Raw genomic sequence first — 21,979 nt, forward strand, 5'->3', positions numbered from 1 at the left:
TTATTAATCAGAAACCTATCTACCCGTGACTTAAATACATTCAATGGAGTAGCCTCCACCACTTCAATGCGCAGAGAATTCCAGAGATTCGCCACCCTTTGAGTGAAGAAGTTCCTCCTCAACTCTGTTCTAAACTGCACCCCCCCCCCCCACTTATTTTGAGGCTGTGCCCTCTAGTTCTGGTTTCCTTTCTAAGTGGAAAGAATCTCTCTACTTCTACCCTATCTAGCTCCCTCATTATCTTGTAAGTCTCTACAAGATCCCCCCCTCAGCCTTCTAAACTCCAACGAGTACAGGCCCAATCTACTCAATCTCTCCTCATAAGCTAACCCCCTCATCTCTGGTATCAACCTGGTGAACCTTTTCTGTACTCCCTCCAAAACCAATATATCCTTTCACAAATAAGTGGACCAAAATTGCACACAGTACTCCAGTTGCAGCCTCACCAGTGCCCTGTACAATTGCAGCAAGACCTCCCTGCTTTTATATTCTATCCCCCTCGCTATAAAGGGCAACATTCCATTCGCCTTCTTGATCACCTGCTGCACCTGCAGACTGAGTTTTTGCAATTTGTGCACAAGGACCTCCAGGTCCCTCTGCACAGTAGCATGCTGCAACTTTTCACTATTCAAATAATATTCCATCCTATTATTTCTTCCAAAATGGATAACCTCACATTTGCTAACGTAATACTGCATCTGCCAGGTCCTTGCCCACTCGCTCAGCCTATCCAAATCTCTCTGCAGACTTTCCGCATCCTCCACCCAATTCACTTTTCCACTCATCTTCATGTTATCAGCAAACTTTGTTATCCTACTCACAGCCCCCTTCACCAGATTGTCTATGTAAATTGTAAACAGTTGAGGGCCCAGCACTGATCCCTGTGGCCAACCAGCAGAGAGATTCCCTGATTCCCATTGATTCCAGTTTTGCTGGGTTCCCTGATACACGCATTTAACAGAGTGAAGTTTTGATATCAAGGGCAGTCACTCTCACTTCACGTCTTGAGTTCAGCTTCTATATCCATGTTTGAATCAAGGACGTAATCCAGCTATGAGTGAGTGACCCTGGCAGAACTTACACCGAGCGTCAACGAGCAGGTTTGATAGTACTCTCGATGATACCTTTCATCATTGTTAATGATCAAAAGTAGACTGCTGGGTGGTAATTGGTCTAGTTGCATAGTGCTGGAGCATAAGTCTTCAGTACTATTTCTGAAATATTGTCAGGAAAGGCATTGGGGTAGTTGTCACATGATTAAGTACTGCTCTAGGGACCTGGGTTCAAATCCCACCGTAGTAAATGGTGAAATTTAAATTCAATAAAAATCTGGAATTAAAAAATTAATTACTATGAAACCATTATTAACTGTCGCAAAAACCCATCTGGTTCACTAATGTCTTTTAGGGAAGGAAATCTGCTGTCCTTACCTGGTCTGGCCTACATTGGCTCTTAAATGCCCTCAGGGATGTGCAATGCTGGATCAACCAGCAATGAACAAATATTAAAAAAGGACTCTCAGCCTTTGCAGTATCCAGTGCCTTCTGCCATTTCTTGATATCAGGTGGAGTGAACTGAATTGGCAGAAAATGACATCTGTGAAGCTGAGGACCTGAGGAGGAGACGAAGGTGGATTATTCACCCAGCTGAATACAATTTTGCAGTTGTTGATGGACGAAGGTGCCTCATGGATTCCTAGTCTTCAGTTGCTAGATCTGTTCAAAATCTATCCCATTTAGCACAATGATAGTGCCACACAACATGATAGAAGATATCCTCACTATGAAGGGATTTCCCTTCCACAAGGACTGTGCGGTGGTTACTCCTGGCGATATCCTCAGATACATGCACCTGCAACACATAGGTTGGAGAGGATGCAGTGCACAAGATTATTCCCTTACCACCTTTTAGACCTGGCCAACTAGGTGCTAGACATTGAACACCCTCACCCAGAGTACATTCTGTGCCCTAGCTGTTCAACATGGAGGAGTACTGATTCATTAGCTCGATCAATGCCAGGTGATCCACCGAGTATCATTCCTTCCATTCCATCCCACTTCATTGTGATTTAATACAACTCAGTGGTTTGTTTGGCCATTTCAGAGGGCACTTAATCAGCCACGTCACTGTGGATCTGGAGTCACATGTAGGCCACACTGGGTAAGGATGGCAGATTTCCTTCCCTAAAAGTACATTAGTGAATCAGTTTTTCCAACAATCAACAATGGTTTTGTGGTCACCATTGGGCTAGCAATTACTTTTAACTTCCAGCTTTATAATTGAAATTATCTTCCACCGAGTGCAGTGGTGGGGTGTGAATGCATGTCTCTAGAACATTAGCTTTGGCCTCAAGATTACTAGTCCAATAATACCGTCACACCACTGCCTCCCAAAATGGGATGGGCAACAAATGCTGACTTTGCCTGTGCCACCCACATTCCCTGCAGAATAAAGAAAAGCTGCTTCCTAATTTCACTGCTAGAAAGCTAGATCTAATTTTGAGACGATTTGTTCTTGATCTGTACCCCAGGAAACAGTTTCTCTACATTTATCAAATTACTGTAAATACCACAATTAAATCACCAGCTGCCTACATTGCTTTTTCAATCCCTCCAGTTTGGTATTGCAAACCTGGGGGCTTTTGCTACATTCAGTCTCTGCTTTGATTCCAATGGATCAAAGTGCACCTCCACTTTAAGAGGGACAGGCAGCTCCAAAGTTCACAGCCTTCCCATGGCTATAGTTCAAGAACAAATTGGGCCCAAACACAAGTAGTTTTGTAACTTATGTCATCAGACAACAATAAGGACACTTCTCCCACTGCCCATTATAACTTCTCTTGGCAAAATCAGCATAAAATCAGGTTTAAAGAAAGCACATTGAACATGAATCTCCTTAGAATGAGTGAGAAAATAAAGCACATGGGTCACCTTAGGGAGTGCTTGATCAGGAAGGCTAGATAGTTTTCCTTCTGATATTTTATTGTTATCAAAATAAACACAGATTTTAAAATGTTGAATTGGCTGGAGTTTTTACCTTAAAAATGCCAACCATCTTTATGCAGTATATATATTATATCTATATGTAAAGCACAAATTAATATGCATTTTAACAAATCAATTTTAGATTGACAGGTAAGCTTGTACCAAGCACATAATTTTCAGGAACAGAAAAGTTTCACCAGTCTCAAACAGCATCAAAAGCATTTACAACTCCCTGAGTCCATTTTATACTGGAATCTAATATTCTTGGTAATTTATTCCATATGTTCAGTGTCTTTTGGGTAATAACGTTCCACTTGGCTTCCCTTTTTCTTTCTAATTGCCATCTCTTCTGACTCTTGACATCTTTACTTCAGCAAACCGATTGCTTGAGCAATTTTAGCAGTGTCGTCGCTATCAATTTAAACATTAATTCATTCACCTCAGAGATTTCTCTTCCCAAAGAAAATAAGCTTAGTTTACTTAACATCTCCTAATAAGTTAAAATAGCCAGAATCATCTTTATTGCTTACCTTTGCATTTTATATTACATCGAATGTACAGCACACAAACAGGCCATAAGGTTTAGTTTGTCCATGTTCCACATGAACCTCCTCTCATTCCATTTCATCTCACCCTCACCCTATCAACATTATCTTTGACTCCTTTCTCCCTCATGTGATTATCTTGTTTCCCACTAAATGTTATTTGCCTCACCAACTCCATCGGGTAGCTAATTCCACATTGTCACCATTCTCCCAATAAGGAAGTTAAAATGTATAAGAGTTAATATCCTTTCCACAATTCACTGACCAGGACTGGTGGCCATATCTAATTGGCATTGTGACCCACATCATACGCAGCAATAAGACTATTTGGTTTATAAATATTCTCAGTTCAGATACTGCACAAAATGAAGTTCTGATAGTGTTTTCCTCTTACTCCAGGAATATGGCAAGTTTCTCACACCCATCACCCTTTTGGTTTTAGAGAGAAGTTAATAACTTAAAATGGTTTTTTTTTGGTTTTGATACACAATGAAAAATACACTGTGACCACAATTAATTTCTCAGCGGTTTAATTATTGCTAATGGTGTTGTCAGTGGCCTGTGAGTGGAATGCAAAGTTTCCCCACAGCTCATTTTTGCCAGTTTCTGCAGCTCTTGCATGGTTATTAACTTTAGGCTGAGCTCTGAAGAGAAAGCTTTCATAGAAAGCTTTATAAAACCCTTGTATTGTAAGGTAATCTGTGTAGAAAATTATTCTAATTACACATGGTTAAGGATAAAGAACTGGCCACTGTTATTGTTTGTATTTGTGAGATTGTCACGGTTGGAAAACAAAAGCTGGTGAGAGAAAACTCAATCATAAACCGTGGCTGTAAATTTAACCCACCCAGTACAAAAAGGGAAATACAATGTTATGAAAATAGCTCCATATATTGAAATCTTGGACTCATCCCCAGATGAACAAAGGAAGGAGACATGGGTATACCAAGAGGTCAATCAACCTGGATTGTTTTAGTACAAGTTTTTGGTTCACTATTATTATTAAACTAATTGGTCAGAGAGTAGAGGTTCTAGTCCCTTTCAGACACAAAGTGGTGTTTGGAATCCTAAAATTGAAAGTAAAAGCAATTATTTTAGATGCATGAAACAGAAGTTAGGATTCAAATGCCCATGAGATGTTTATCCATGGCTTCTCAGGCCTGACTCTGTTGCAGCACTTGTACCTATCCTTGGTGTCACAGCTTCGGACTCTCAATCTCTGATCACAACGATTTCAGCACAAGACTCTGTAGATACGTTACGGAGAGGAAGAGCAGCAATATTGGAGAAGTGGGGCTATTATCAGTATTACACAAAATAAAAATATCAGGATTCTGATTTGTGGTGACACATGGGACTAATTATTCAGCTGGAATTTTCACAAACAGCAGAAACAAATGGTGATCATGGCTTCATGGGCTTCCTGCGTACAGTAAAATTAAATGTCTAGGGTCTTTCCAAGATCTTGGGTACAATCCTCATAACATTGGTCTACAGATCATTGCATAAATACTTTCATGTCAAGCACGTATCTAGGTTGCTCATGTCGATTTCAGCACAAATAACAATTCCAAATGAAGATATTTATGTAAATCTGGGTAGTTCCTTTTAAAAAATAAATCTAGATAATGTACAACCGTTAAAAAAACATTTTAAAAGCCATTTCCTCTGCTATACACAGCAATATTCAAGAATCAAAACATCTGTTGAAATTCATTGCAGAGATCGTTCCCGAATGTACAATAGATCCATAAAACATCTCAGACTTCAATGTCATTTTCCATTACATGATCCTGTTCATATGGTTTAATGGTCTGGAACTCTGTGCCTGCAGAACAAACCACACATTAATGGTATAAATATATAAAAATAGCCAACACAGACAGAGCAGAAAGATTGCCCATGACCTTTAACCTTGTTCTATGCTAATATGAGCCTGGCACTAAATGTCATTTGAAAGGAATGGAAGGAGAGTATTCTGTATTTAAGGAGCAAAGTACTTTAGAACAAACCTAATTGCACTTTGCCCCTTTGTATGTCAACAAATGTTTCTTTTGCATGTGCCTATTCTGTAAAACTGCTTTCCCACAACTATCTTTTAAAGGAAGATGCTTTTAATTGTCTACCCTTTCTTGTTCTTGTCTGGGTCTTGCACTATTTAATATCCCACAAATCAGCAGGTCAAGCTATTCCTGGACCAGTTTTGGGAGGTTTGTAAGAAAGCATATCAAATCAACAAAGAAAAATTGTTTAATATCTTTCCTACACAATAGGAGACACTGAGAAAGTCACTTCATTCAATCTCGTTGTGACTCGATATTTTAATTCTGAAAGGCAGTTGTCATCGTGGATCCATTAATGAGGCTGTACAGAATATTATCCAGTTCCATTCTACATTTAAAAGTCACTGATGCAATGACATCCTGAATCAAAATCAACGCCGATTCTGAAAACTAGATGCGTTTTTTTTTTAAAACGACAATCGACAATGGTTTCATGGTCATCATAATTCCAGATGTTTTTATTGAATTTAAATTTCACCATTTACCATGGTGGGATTTGAATCCAAGTTCACAGTGGATTAACCTTGGTCTCTGAATTACTAGTATAAGACAATATTACTGCCTTTCTTACATTGCATGGAATCCCTTCAAAGAGGATATATGAATTTCAGGTTATTTCAATAAATGTACTAAATAGAAGAGGAAACTTTTGGGAGATATTAACACTCCAGGAAGCTTTAAGACTGACCTCCTGTGCTGTCCATCTTGGGCTGTTTCGCTTTATCTAGTAGCTTTGGCCCTAGCAAGCCAATAATAATTGCACCGATTGGAGCTGTGATCAGGATTCCCAGAAAGGCAACAGTGAGGACACTCAAACCATATTCTGCTGCAGTCTTGTCATTCCGGATTCGGGCCATGTCCAAAGCTACAGATCCAATGGCAGCCTAATTCAGCACAAAAAACAATGTATTACGTGATATCAAAAGAGCTTAGTGTAAGACAATACACAGTGAGATACTTGCAACATATGACAAAGCTTAGAATCATAGAACCCCATGGTTCAGAAAGAGGCCCTTTGGCCCATCGAGTCTGCACCAAACACAATCCCACCCAGGCCCTATCCCCTATCCCTACATATTAATCCCTCTAACCTACACATCCCTGGACACTATTGGGTAATTTCTTAGCACGGCCAATCAACCTAACCTGCATATCTTTGGACTGTGGATACTCAACACTAATACTGAACTGAGCAACAAGAGAGATATTTTTATTCATTTTAATAACTCCCCAAACTAGAAAGAATCATAATTTTCTAATTCAACACTAGACAGATACAATGCATTGTATTCATGCTATCTGAATACAGATTTCAGTTCTAATATTTATCTTTTAAAGTTAATATTAGTTGCTGCCCTGTAGTATGTTACTGCTGTTTTGAGAGGCTGGGGTGATAATATTGTACCACGGGTGTAGTTTGTGTCTCAAACCTATTTGCACACAGACACATGAAAGGAACATTTGACACTTATTACCGTGGCAGCCTTTCCTTTTATAAACTTCATGGCTTGTGGCCAATTCATGCCTTCTCAGTGCTTTTTATCAACATACATTTTATGACCCACCACCTGCTGGTTTGTGTTTGTCTATGTGTGTTTCCACCCATGATGTGGAGATGCCGGCATTGGACTGAGGTAAACACAGTTAGAAGTCTCACAACACTAGGTTAAAGTCCAACAGGTTTATTTGGTAGCAAAAGCGGCTAGCTTTTGGAGCGCTGCTCCTTCATCAGGTGAGTGGGAATTCTATTCACAAATGGCATATATAGACACAAACTCAATTTACAAAATAATGGTTGGAATGCGAGTCTTTACAGATAATCAAGTCTTAAAAGGTACAGACAATGTGAGTGGAGAGAAGGTTAAACACAGGTTAAAGAGATGTGTTTGTCTCCATCCAGGACAGTTAGTGAGATTTTGCAAGTCACGGGGGTTACAGATAATGTGACATGAACCCAAGATCCCAGTTGAGGCTGTCCTTGTGTGCGGAACTTGGCTATCAGTTTCTGCTCAGCAACTCTGCGCTGTCATGTGTCGTGAAGGCCGCCTTGGAGAACATTTACCTGAAGATCAGAGATTGAATGCCCGTGACAGCTGAAGTGTTCCCCAACAGGAAGGGAACAGCCTTGCCTGGTGATTGTCGAGCAGTGTTCATTCATCCGTTGTTGCATGGTCTCCCCAATGTACCATGCCTCGGGACATCCTTTCCTGCAGCGCATCAGGTAGACAACACTGGCTGAGTTGCAAGAGTATGTACCGTGTAACTGGTGGATGGTGTTCTCACATGAGATGATGGCATCCGTGTTGATGATCTGGCATGTCTTGCAGAGGTTGCTGTGGTAGAGTTTACCAAATAAACCTGCTGGACTTTAACCTGGTCTTGTGAGACTTCTTACTTTATTTCCAACCAGGCATTGTTTATACAATCCCCAAGTTCAGCATTGATCACTGAAGCATTGTTTGCAAATCAGTCTGCTAGCAGGGAACACTGTGAACGCTCACGCAGCAAACTTGTTCCCAATCAGCTGTGACCCTACTGTAGCAGAGGCCATGGGTCTCATTTCACCCTTAATGTCCAGATCATGCATTCATAGCCCTCTGTAACCATCTTATCCTTATTCATTGATAAATTGACCTTTAAACATATTTCAATGTCAGGTTCAGAGATACAGAATATAGACTGAATATTATTGGAATTGCCTTTGACTGTCTAACAAAATAACAATATGGGAAAGTAACAAATGAGAAGTTGTATAAAAGAGTGGGAGCAATGATGCTCCGAGGCTCTCAGTATTGGAAAGGGTCAAATCCCATTTGGTTTTACAGACTGATAACACTAACAAATAAAACTATTAAACCATGTTACACACCAACCTGAACTGTGGCTTTAGGGATCCAGGCCAAAGCAATAAAAATTCTTTCCTTCATGTTAAATCCAGAGAAGTGTACCATGAGAAACGTCACCAAGATTCTGACGACAAGAGCAATGACCAGAGTTGCAATCCCAAGACCTTTGATTAAAAAACATGGCAAATTATTTTGAATCAGGAAGTACAGATGCAAAGGTAAAAGGGAGCATGGACATGAACTAGAATTGGTTTTATCTATGATTCTAATTGGCTTTTACCCAGAAACAATTCAAGCCAGGCTTTGCTTGGTTTGCCTCAATTGCAAAACTATGTTCAGCAGTTCAAAGTTCCTAATGACAAGATTTGCCTCCAGTGCCAAGAGGCTCCCAATATACCACACACAGGAAACCTGTCAGCGCTACCATACTCCAATTCCTGGCATCTTTCCCTTTTATCAATGCTATCATATCCTGATATCCCAGCTTTCCCGTGCACTACAGAAGTGTTGGAGGTACTGTCACTCCCCTAGCCCCTGGAAGACTGTGTCCCTAATCCTGTGAATTTACAGGTACTGGTACCTTTCTCCAATATCATTTTAAAGCCTGGCCATCCTTTAAGTGGAATAAGTGAGCTGTCTACTCCAGATGAAATCCTGATGAAGCTCAATGAGTCAAAAATGTTGAACTTGCATTTATATCACACTTTCACACTCTCAGGTCATCACAAGTACTTTACAATTAAAGAGGAACATTTGAAAAGTAGCTGCAGTTATCTGTAGTCAAAACTCTGTTAGTTGACCACAGAAATCAAAACTGACACTTCAGTGTAGTACTTAGGGAGGGCTGTACTATTGGAGGTGCAGTCTTTCAGATAAGACATTAAACAATCTGACTTCTCAGGTGGACATAATGGATCCATGACACCATTTTCAAGAAGAGCAGGGGAGTTGTCCCGGGTCCAATATTTATCTCTCAATCAACATCACAAGGAGATTACATAATCGTTATCACATTGTTGTTTGTGGGATCTTGCGGTGTAAAACTTGCTGCCATATCCTACATTACAGCAGTGACTAAGCTTCATTGGTTGTAAAGCACTTTGAGACATCCAGTGCTATATAAATGCAAGTATTTCTTTTCACAGTGAGGGCCCACAAACAACAATGAGGTAAATAAAATTAATCCCTTTTCTGTTATTAGTTAAAGGTTAGTGATGGCCACAACACTTTGTTCTTCTCAAATACTGCTCTGGTGTCTCAACTCTACCCAAGAGGACAGCTGGTCCCTCAGTTTATTCCTGTAGCTGAAATATAGCAGCTCAGACAATACAATACTTTATTCAGTGAATTAAATGTTATTCAGTGAATTAAATGTTATTCAGTGAATTAAATGTTATTCAGTGAATTAAATGTTATTCAGTGAATTAAATGTTATTCAGTGAATTCAATGTTATTCAGTGAATTCAATGTTATTCAGTGAATTCAATGTTACTCGGTAAGTGTCAGCCCAATTCATGTTTCAGGAGTCTTGAACCTTCTGACCTGGAAGTGAGTGAGAAACCATTGGCCAAAGCTGATTCTGGATCAAACTGACCCTATAAAAAACAGAGGATAATTGCTTGGTAGTACAGAACTTGTGTATTAAGAGTCATGCTGTTGAAGACTTTTGTCTGACTCTCATCAGGAGATGTATATATACTCGTTCACACACATGGTGTGTCCTTTGCAAACAGAAAGAACTTGTCCGTTCTTTGCACCTTTTTCAATTAAAAAAAAGTTTCAGGACAGCCATTCCCAGATTCATTTCCCATGGCAATGTCTTGACCAGAGTCAGAGTCAATCTGTCTGGTTTGAATTTAACCCAAAACTTGGCAGTTAACTGTTCCCTGTGCATTCTCCATGCAAATGTCTACACCAATCAGGATCCATTTACCAACCAATCGGCACCATTTTCTCATACAGTATAAATTATTTTTCCCTTTGAGATCTGGCATTCTTGAAAATCTGTCCTGATGAATGAAAGACTAAAATCTTTGACAGCATGTTTTTTTTTCAGCAAAAGGGAAGATTCTGAATATTGCAAAGATGTTACCTAAGCCATTGAACTGGAGTGGAAGCAAGTTATCCTCAATCCCGAGGGATTACCTCAGAAGAATCACTCATAGAAACAGGAAATAGAGTAAAACATGGCTATTTTTCCCTTTCTAAATTATCTGCAATGTCAGACCTCAATGGTCATCTTACCCAGTTGGAACTCACTTATAATCTTACAACAAACTTTAAAAATCTTACCAACTGTATATGAGTTGAGTGAACTAACGGATATCTCTGCTCCAATCAGTCCGAACAGTAATGGCTGGAAGATGGCCCAGGCATTGGCAGTGATACCTTCAGCTCCACCCTACCAATCAAAATGTAAAAAGTAATCTTTGCAAAACGTCAATTTAAAGGAACTAAATTGCATTAATTAACAACCTTAAAACACAACATTAGGAAGCATTCAACACATTATCTAATTCATCTCCTGAACAGATTAAATACGCAAGGTCAGTTTCCATATGCCCAAAAATAACAATCAGTTTGGCCTCTTTATACTCCACAAATATATCCAATGCTGCTAAACAAAATGTCATGAATTACAGTATTTATATATTTGAACATTGGTAAGATTTAAACCACTATTTTCACACTGTTGCTCCATCCAAAAAGAATTCCATTTCTTTAACTCCATCTCCACAGCCTTGCTTCTTACTCCAGGCAGACTGCAACCTTATGTTCCCTTCCCATCGCATATATTGTTCATTATCACATAATCCCAGCTGTGAAACACTACTTGCACAGGTCATCACTGCCATAATCTGAGAGTAACCTATACAATCCTCACCTCTAGAATGGATTTCTCCAATAACCATCTTGCTAGTCTCTGTGGTTTATCCCTTTAAAAACTCCAAATCATTCACAGATTTTAATCCTTACTTATACATGCCTAAACAGTTCACCCCACATGACTTTGGTAACCTAAGAGTTCAATTCAGGTGGGCTATAAACTATCAAGGTTACAAAGAGAGGAGGGAAAAGACCATTACAACATGATACAAACACAAGGTTGAGAATTTAATTTGGTATCATTAGATTCTGAGAGCCAAGATGAGCAGAGATGATAAGGACCTGCACAAACTCCATTCCTTAGCTACCAATTCCATCCCTCTCAATTCTGGCTCCTAAGTCAAACCACACTGTTCACAGCCTTGGTGACATATTGAAACTAAGGGTAAGCTCTAAGATCAGTAAGATTGTCTATTTACACCTCAGCCTAACTCATCTCTGCTCCTGTTTCAGTTCATCTGCTGCTCAAACCCTCAACTGTGTCTTTGGTCACTCTAGGTTTGACTATTTCAATGCACTCTTGAATGGCCTCCCACATTCTACTCTCTGTAAACTTGAGGTAATCCAAAATTCTGCAGCCTGTGTCTTAACTTACAAAACTCCCATTCACCCATCAAGCCTTGCTTACTGACCTATACTGACTCCCAAATAAGCAATGTCACTATTTTAATATTCTTATTGTGTTCAAATCCCTGACTTTGTCCCTCCTTATCTCTAATTTCCTCCAGCCTCACAACCTTCCGAGATATCCCTGCTCCGCAGATTATGCCTTCCGAGCATCCCCAATTTCCATGCCTTCATTACTGACGGCCATGCCTTCAGCTGCCTGAGCCTCAGGTTCTGGAATTGCCTCCCTTAATCTCTCCAGCTCTCTGCCACTCTTTCCTCCTTTAAGGCTCTCCTTAAATCCCATTCAGTGAAATTGTTTCTTTTATACAGCTCTGTGAAGTGCCGTGGGTACAATATATTGAAGCTGCTAGTGTGATTTTCCTGGTTGAGTCGCTCAGCTGGCTGCAAAATGTCAGCGAGGGGCTTATAGCGATTTTCACAGGCCCTTTTTTAAAAGCATACTCAGCCTCACATTGGAAATCAGCACGAGGCTGATCACAATATGGAAATTGTCATTTCCATAGCATTAGTGAGCCCAGAATGACACTGTTTGAGCTCGCTAATGTGTGTCCAACCCCGCCTCGCCCCCACCAGTGGGGGTTAAAGTTGGTCCCCATCAACAGGGACCAGCTGTGAGCACCTTGCTGGTGGTGACAGAGAGGCCATTGAAGCCGTCCCCCAGGACGTCAGTGGCAGAGAGGGTGTCCCTTGGGCAGTGCCAGCCTGGAACCGTGGCACTGCCCACTGAGAACTGAAAAGAGGGACAGGGCCAATTGATGGCAGTGGGGGTGGGGGGGATTCCACTGCACACTCTGCATTAGGTATAGGTTGGGAGGGAGGAAGGTGATCGGGGCTGGTCCTGGCATGGGCGGAGGTGGGATAGGAGCAATTAGTAGGCCGGTGATTGGGGGGTGGGGGTGCATATGCACCGACCTCCCTATTGATAGATTGGCAGATGCGCAATGGCTTGTTCAAGGGGCTGATGCCAGCCTCTCGAGTGGTATTAGGAGCCGCCTGTCCCCTTACCGATGTGAATTCTCCGACGGCACTCTGTAATGCATAAAGTGGCGCAAATCCATCCTACCAAATGCACCCAAAAAATGGACAGAAAAATCGCCTGTTTTCCCACCTGTTGGGTGCTGAGTTTTTTTTGTCTTTGTTGTTGGAGAGTGTTGGGGCAGCAACATTTTGGATGAGCTGTAGTTTACAGAGGGTGGAGACTGAGGCACCAGAGTAGTGAGTTCTTGACGGTGGGTGATGGTAGAACATTGGCCAAGTCAGAGGAACAATTCCCTGCTCATCCAGCAGTGTATGGGATCTTTTACATTCATCTCAACAAAATAATTAATGTTTCTCCAGCATCCCACTTTATAAACTGCATCACCAACATTCCAGAAGTATCAATCAGATTATGTAATACTCCTCTGCGCTGTATAAATGTGTGATTCTGTGCATATAGACCTGGTGTACACTCAGCCTTCATCCCTAGCATCAGGTTCCTGCAATTCACTTTGTTACATCAAGACATGCCGAGAGTAGGATATATAATATTCCAAATGTGGCTCCAAATGATTGATGCAAATTACATCATTTGTCTTAATTTATCACATTTTAAAAATTATTTGTTCATGAAATGTGGACCTTGCTGGCTAGGCCAGCATTTATTGCCAATCACTAATTCATAGAACCCCTACAGTGCAGAGGAGACCATTTGGCCCATCAAGTCTGCACTGACTCTCTGACAGAGTATGTTATCCAGGCTCTCTCCACTGCACTATTCCTGTAACCTCATACATTTAGCATGGCCAATCTACCTAACCACACATCTTGGGACACCGAGGGGCAATTTAGCACTGCCAATCCACCTAGCCTGCACAACTTTGGACTGTGGGAGGAAACCCATACAGACACGGGTAGAACATGCAAACTCCACACAGTTACCCAAGGCTGGAATCGAACCCAAGTCCCTGATGCTGTGAGACAGCAGTGCTAACCACTGTGCTGCCACAAAAAGGTGGTGGTGTACTAACTCCTTGAACAGCTGCAGTCCATGTGGTGTCGGTACACCAACAATGCTGCTAGGAAATGTGTTCCAGGATCTTAAATCCAGCAACAGTGAAGGAATGATGATATAGTTTCAAGTCAGAATGGTGAACAAGTTTACGAGAATTTTTCCAAGTGGTGGTGTTCCCATGCGTTTGCTGCCCTTGTCCTGCGAGATGGTAGAGGTTGTGGATTTGGAAGGTGCTGGCTATCCCATTTTCTGTCCTGCTCTTGTAGCCACAGTATTTACATAGCTGGTACAGTTCAATTTCTGATCAATGTTAATCCCTAGGATGTTGATAGTGGGAGATTCAGTGCTGGTAATGCCATCCCGTCAAAGGGAAATAGTTATATTCTCTCTTGAAGACAGTCATTGCCTGGCACTTGTGTGGCATGAATGTTACTTGACGTTTATCAGCCGAAGCCTGAATATTGTCCAGGTCTTGCTGTATCTGGACATGGACATGCATGCAAGATGCACCTTTTTAAATAATTGTAATACTTTATACTGATTGGAAATTTTCAATAAATGATTAACAATCACCATTAGTCAAAGTCAGATGTTAACTCTTCACTGCTTTGACATCTTTAACAAAGGATTTAACTAATTAAAATGTCAGCCTCCAGTGTACAGAACTGAAAACCTCTTACACCTACCTTGCCATCAACCCACCCAACACCAGCAAGAAAAGCCATGACAATTGTACATAGTCCTCCAGAACCAGGAAAACCAAAAACTCCTGTAGCAAAAATAGCAAACACAGCCAGACCCAGCAGGAGGTAGGAACGCTTCATCACAAGATCTTCCTGTAAAGGAAAAATCAAATTACATAAAATACTTGTTTTTATTTTAGATTACAGACAAAGATACACATATTGCTTCCATAAGAACAAATAAGTAAAGAGCTGCTGTCAAAATAATGACCTGTTAATCTGTGCTTTCCATTGGGAGTTTTACAGATGTTTAAATTCAGCAGTAACACACTGCTTATTTGGGGATTCCAAATCTTTACTGTTGTTAACACTCTGGATTTGGATACATGCAATTTATGTCCATGGAGAATTATGTGTTCTCTGCAATGGATAAACAGGATTGCATTGCGTGGGTTTCCCAGCAGGCTGCTTCGGAGACTGAAATACGGTGTTGGGTTACTGTGTGTCGCAAACATTTCCCTGACTAAAAATAAAAAATCAACCAGTTTGCCAACTTCTCCATTACAGCTACCAGACTTTGAGATTCCGTTGCTACGTCAGATAAATTTGGAAATATTCCTACTAGGCCATCACCTCAATGGACAATCTTGCTATCCTTCTTGAAGGTATCCCTATTCCCCCTCGCAGGGTGTCACCATGATGAAGGAAACTACTGCGACTGTTGAACTATAATATCCTAATTACTAACGATTGGTATGGCAATCATTCCACTGGCGAATACTAGCCATTCTTATCCAAACTGATGGCTGCTGCCAGCACAAAAAAGTCTAAACTTAGTTATAGCGCCTGGTAACATTTGCAGTAAAAATGTGGCACAGTAATTCCAGGCTACTAATCTAATCTCAAGGCTCAGGTGGTGGTTAAAAACCATTCATGTTTTGCTCCCATCATTTATTACATCAGCTGTGGCCCAGAGTACTGCTTTGTCATTTCACCTAGTTATTCATTATTGTTTAATCTAAAAATCTCACTATACTTACGCAATACAAGACAAAGGTTTTGAACACATATTTACATTAACATACAAGAAAAGGAGCTGATATGAGCGGTTCAAAATTATTCCCACAGTAGAAAGTCATGGGGTAAATACAAATCACAACACAGCTGGACTAGTCATATTTGTCTTGCCATCAATCTGGATAAAGAGTAAATTAGTTGATATATAGCACTACTGATCCAGAAAACAACTTTCTTGATGCTTAGCTGGAGCTGTAAGTTTCACACAATACAGAATAGGAAAATGGTTTAGTTGCAAAACTCCCCCTTTGGCATATATATCTGCTGAACTGGTAGTAGTAAAGCCTGATACTCTCAGATCATTTTCCCCAAACCTACAAGAAAGTCAGAGACATAGAGGTTTACAACAGGGAAATAGGCTCTTCGATCCAACTTATCTATGCCACCCATTTTTTAAGCTAGTCCCAACTGCCCACATTTGGCCCATATTCTTATCAATGTAACTGTCTAAATGGTTTTTGAAAGGCAAAATTGTACCCTCCTCTACTATTACCTCCGGCAGCTTGTTCCAGACACTCACTACCCTCTGTATAAAAATTGCCCATCTGGACCCTTTTGTATCTCTCCCCTCTCACCTTAAAGCTATGCCCACTAGTGTTAGACTCTCCTATCTTTGCCAAAAACATAAACAGCAAAGATCCGAGGACTGATCCCTGCAGAGGGCTACTGGTGAGCAATCTCCAAATAGATCCAAATCCATCACTAACCACTTCCGGCTGTGAAAGGTTTAATGGTTCCCACTGTTTAACACTCAATTAAATACCCAGATGAACACCACCACCACCACCTCCCCCCCCATAACATATGAACATGTCTTACAGAAAGGCAGAGGTGGGGAAAACATTATTTTCCACTTTTCAGGCAAAATATATAAAATTAAAATTGAACAACCATCTGAAATTAGGCTTTTGAAACATTTTGCAAGTGATTCCTTGTTCCCAGAAGGTTGGCTCCATGGTGCATTCCCAAAGCAAATTAATGAATGCGTATTCACTTCTTGAATCCCCAACCTTGGTGAAATGATCTGCTATCTGAAAGAAAATAACTACTGGCAAGCAGGTTGTTTTTGTTGCTTTCCACCTCTCAGGTCCACAATTGTTAAGCGTCATCAATATTATCTGCCTTGGTGGTATAGCCCCACTGCCAATAACATCACATTCAGGGGATTACATCAAGCACACACTTTCCGCATTGCGTTAAATACAGTTATAATAGATTAGTAAATAATCACTAAGACATTAGCAAAATTACTTATTAGAGCTCAGGCCTGATTAAATAAAAATCTTTTAATGCAGAAAATTGCAGTTTGTCTTAGTTTAGTCAGTACTAATGCCTAATAATTTGGTTAATTGCACTTTAGTCATCACACATTAATCTGTTCCAGGTGTGCTTAGTTTAGTGCTGACTATCAATTATGGTAAAAATTACAAACATGTATAGCGCCATACTGCTATAAACTGTAGGTGTATCATTACCTTACTGCATACAGGGCAACTCCTGCTTAGGTTTGCCTTGTAATCACACACAACCTCTCTTCAACTTGTTTGTTGACAAAATAGCATCTAAACCACCAAATACAGTTGAATCGAGCTAGTGGGTAAAAGAGTCAGCGAATACACATCTTGATCACTGATATTTATTCAGGGATGAGTAATAAAATCAATCTCAAGGCACTGTCACTGCATTTGCAGAGTGCAATAGGGTCCAAAATCTTTTAGCATTTGGAGGATATGTTTTCTTTGATATTCATAAGCTATAAAACAATACTTAAAGAATTGACACACAAGGGAAACAATAGGATATGAGGCAATAGATCCTGGAAAAAGGAAATGGAATAATTCATGTATTGAAATAATAATAGAAACTCATATTGATCAATACGATGTGCGGGGTATTGTCGCAGTGCAGCATCTTACAGCGTCCCTCTTAGACAGATTATTCTGCTCTTTTCTGACTTGCTGGAAATACAAGCTGATAATGGTATTGACAGTAAGGAATTTGGGATCTCAGCACCACCAGTCTCCACTCCTCCACTGTTGCTAAATTATCAGGCTGCTAGTCTATGCAGAAAGTTTCGCCAATTAAATATCAGGAGATCTGAAACCATTGTCATTAGTTCCCACCACACCACACCCCCCTCCTCCCTCTCTCTTTCCCTGTTGACAAGTGTCTTGTGACCGAAATCTCTGGGGCCAAACGTTTGGTCACCTGTCCCAATGTCACCTTGTGCAACTCTGCTAAACATTTATTTGCCATATTCTTGTTAAGTGCTTTGGGACATCTTATTACATTAAAGATGCTATATAAATGCAATTTTTGTTAATGGTGGGACTAACGGTGTATCTCCTTAACCAATGAGATTTAGGCATGAAAAAGAAAGAAAGAAATCAGGTAAATTAGAATCAAATCGGGCACAGAAAGATAAACAAAGGAAGAAAAGCTGGAAAAAGAGTGGAGGTAGAGAAACAAAATGAAAAAGCCTTTGTTTTATAATGCTCCTGGCAAGAACCTCAGGATGATGTTTACATTAATGGTACCAGTACTCATGTAACTTAGCACTGAAGAAGAACACAAAATTTTAACATCCGACATCTCCAAGTTTTTATCAATTGACTGCAATCAGGAATGAGATTGAACAGGCCAGAAGTCAACTAGCATTGAATTAAGAAATATCAAATGGCTAAAAAGGGTACCTAGCTGTCTCCCTTTTTAACAGCATTGTGAGTACACCTACATCAGAAGACCTGCAGCAGCTCAAGAAAGCAGTTCCTCTACGGCAGGTTTAATATGCAAATTCAGCAAATTACTTGAAGTGAGCTATTTGTACAAAGTAACTAGTACAGTGGCATAAATGGCCCAGCTAGAGATTCACAACTCTCAGTGCATCTCTTAATCCTCTGAATATACTTGCCAATTTGTACATTAATAACAGTACCATGTTTACAGAGTTAGTTTTCAAGCAAGATACTTTAAATCATGCAATTATAATTTCCAGTGTGGTCCCTATGTTACATTTGAACAATTCAAGCTGAATCTCTAAAGTTGTTCACATTACTTCCCCAAAACATATGGCATGATTTGATCATGGAGGCTGGTTTGGAAGAAGTCTCTCAACACCAGGTTCAAGTCCAACAGGTTTATTTAGTAGCAAACGTCACTGGCTTTCAGAGCGCTGCTCCTTCGTCAGGTGAGTGGGAGTTCTGTTCACAAACAGGGCATATAAAGACACAAACTCAATTTACAGAATACTGATTGGAATGCGAATCTTTACAGCTAATCAAGTCTTAAAGGTACAGACAATGAGTTGAGAGAGCATTAAGTGCAAGTTAAAGAGATGTGTATTGTCTCCAGACAGGACAGTTAGTAAAATTTTGCAAGTCCAGGCAAATCGTGGGGTTTACAGGTGGTGTGTAAACCCCACGACAATACACTCTGTAAATTGAGTTTGTGTCTTTATATGCCCTGTTTGTGAACAGAACTCCCACTTACCTGACGAAGGATCAGCGCTCTGAAATCCAGTAACGTTTGCTACTAAACAAACCTGTTGGACTTGAACCTGGTGTTGAGAGACTTCTTATTGTGCTTACCCCAGTCCAATGCCAGCATCTCTGCACCTTGGAAGAAGATGGCCAGTTCTGATCTGTCAGCGTTACTATCTTTCTGTTACAATATAGGAATTAGGAAGGGCAAGACATTATCTTGCGTGGTTCAAAGAGAAGGCAATTCTATGGGCCTGGACCTAAAAATGGGCAAGTCACGTTGTAGCATTATAGAACCTTAGTTGGGCTGCACATGGAATATAGTGTTCGATTCTGGTCGTCACACTACCAGAAGGATGAGAGGCTTTGGAGAGGGTACAGAAAAGATTTACCAGGACATTGCCTGGCATGGGCATTAGCTATGAGGAGAGGTTGGAGAAACTTTGTTTGTTCTCACTGGAACGATGGAGGTTGAGGGGTGACTGGAAAGAAGTCAATAAATTTATGAGGAGCATGGACAGAATGGATAATCAGAAGTATTTTCCCAGGGTGGAAGAGTCAATTACTAGGGGGCACAGGTTTAAGGTGCGATGGGCAAGGTTTAAAGGAGATGTACGAGGCATGTTTTTTTTTACACAGAGGGTGGCGAGAGCCTGGAACTTGCTGCCTGAGGTGGTAGTGGAAGCAGATACAAAAGTGACTTTTAAGGGACGCCTTGACAAACACATGAATAGGATGGGAAAAGAGGGATACAGTCCCTGGAAGGTAGAGGGTTTTAGTTCAGTTGGGCAGCATGGTTGGTGAGGCTTGGAGGGCTAAAGGGCCTGTTCCTGTGCTGTCATTTTCTTTGTTCTTCGTATCCTGGAGGATGCTTAGAGAACTTCTCGAACTTCTATTTTTAAACAGATTTTGTGAGCAGCTAGATATTATAGAACTAAATGTCGCACACGTTGACAAAATTTGAAGTTTGTTAATATTTGCCTGAAACTGCAGAAGAACAACCATCTTATCATTATGGTCTCTGAAGAGAAAACATAATCACAATGCTTCAGAATGGTTATTAAATCCTTGCTCTAATTATTTTAAAATTAATACTGAGAAAAGAGCAGAAAGGTTCCAAATTGAATTTTTCAGCAATTGTAACTACCCGACCAGTTGCATATTATTTTATTAATGTGGCTAACACAATGACTAATAAATGCTTATTTTACAATATTTTTAAGAATTGTAATATTCAAATAGCTTCTCCCTACCTGGTCCCTGCTAGGAAAGTATCGAAGGAACAATCCAATTGCAGCTCCCGCTGCTATCCCAATGAGAACTTCAAGGAATCCCCTGAGTATATTGGAGATCATCGAACCTTCATAAACAAATGGGATTTAATTAGTTCAGTTCCAGAGACACTGAGAAAGCGAAAACTTAGAGCAGCACCAGCCACATGGCTGGGACTTTTGTGACTATAATACTGTGTCTTACAGTATACACCGTACAAATGTAATTTTCTTTAGAGCTTGTAATCTACGAACATACTTTCTTTCACAGTTGAGTTTGGTTTAAAAAAGACAATATCATGGCTGCGCCAAACATTATTAGACAAAAGAAGGGTGTCACCCAAACTTTTAGACTGAAGTAGCCTGGAATTCAAAGTGGAACGGCAAACATGATATTTTCTCTACATATTAAATAAAGTGTTCATTTAGTGAAGGGTGCTTCTCAACTTTTCCCATCTGCCTGAAATACATTTTCCAAGTTTAATTATGTACAATACATTTGGCAAAGTTACAATAACAATATATTTTTAAAACACCTTCTATAAAAAGAGATTTGTAAGAAATTGCCCTGTTCAATATTTACAATTTGGATCATATTGCAAATGATCCAAATGTGTCAGTAAACACACAAGTCAATAAGCCAAGGTTCAGGATTCTGTCGGGCCGACAGGAGTCACTGCAATCAGTCAGAGACAGAGCGGACAATGTCCCTCAGTTCCATGGGGAAGACCTGACAAAATCAAGTGCCTTCCATTGGACTTTCCCTGCGGTTGAGATTCCCAGAAAAGTAAGCCCACACAGCATGAGCTGTCAGCTAATCAGAAACCGGCTGCCCTTCCTGTCACCAATATCAGTGGGAGTAGTGGCAGCAATGCACCTACTAGAGGACCAGGAACACTGAGGCCTAAATGTGAGCGAAGGTAGGATAGGAATAACAGGATCTGGGATGTTGCAGGAGAGGATGGAGGATGAGGGTTAGAGGCAATGGAAGGGGCAACAATCCTGCTGCGCAAAGCTGGGTCCCTCGATCAGGCACAGAGTGGCTGAAAACGGGGGACCTCTCCTCTCATCTTAAATGAGTCTAATTAACATACCCCGGCAGCAACAGAGAATCCTGTGCCAGCCCCTTCCACCATCCAACTTAATTAGTGGAGGTTTGCCACGGCAGTGAAACTGACACAGTGCCTCTCGCATGATGAAGTTAGCACGATCATCATGTTTCACACATGATGCTGCATTAAATCCGGGCCAAAGTGCTTTTCAGCTACATATATTAGTTTAATTTAATCATATTGCAGGCTTAGCTACTTTCACTCATTTCGTTGCTGACGTGATTCACTTTAAAAAATAGATACCATCATTCTGATTAGAATTCATTGTAAACATTTGATTTTTTAAAATCTGTGACTTACGGCTTTACTTCTCACTGACATTGCATTTAATAGTATAAAGGGGGTAGTCTCGATCCAGATCCGAGGTTCAGGGTCACAGCAGGGTAAACAGGACAAGACGCTATGGAGGG

The 21,979-nt window shown here is 40.5% G+C and overlaps 1 protein-coding gene across 6 annotated transcripts in view; it reads right to left on the reverse strand.

Annotated features, from left to right (window-relative positions):
* Positions 1–2,940: 2,940 nt before the first annotated feature.
* Positions 2,941–21,979, reverse strand: part of LOC145348133 (sodium/hydrogen exchanger 9B2-like) — a 121,287-nt gene continuing 102,248 nt past the window's right edge. For all 6 annotated transcript variants that reach the window (XM_080196298.1, XM_080196306.1, XM_080196333.1 and 3 more), the window contains 6 exons: positions 20,440–20,546; positions 14,634–14,783; positions 10,731–10,839; positions 8,466–8,602; positions 6,281–6,476; positions 2,941–5,357 (listed from right to left, as the gene is read on the reverse strand). In XM_080196298.1, the coding sequence (XP_080052424.1) occupies positions 5,290–5,357; positions 6,281–6,476; positions 8,466–8,602; positions 10,731–10,839; positions 14,634–14,783; positions 20,440–20,546 (767 nt within the window). In that variant the 3' untranslated portion in view covers positions 2,941–5,289. The remainder of the gene's footprint in view (positions 5,358–6,280; positions 6,477–8,465; positions 8,603–10,730; positions 10,840–14,633; positions 14,784–20,439; positions 20,547–21,979) is intronic.

Source organism: Carcharhinus amblyrhynchos, chromosome 1 (assembly GCF_965287045.1).
Source record: "Carcharhinus amblyrhynchos chromosome 1, sCarAmb.v2.hapA, whole genome shotgun sequence".
NCBI classification, from domain to species: domain Eukaryota; kingdom Metazoa; phylum Chordata; class Chondrichthyes; order Carcharhiniformes; family Carcharhinidae; genus Carcharhinus; species Carcharhinus amblyrhynchos.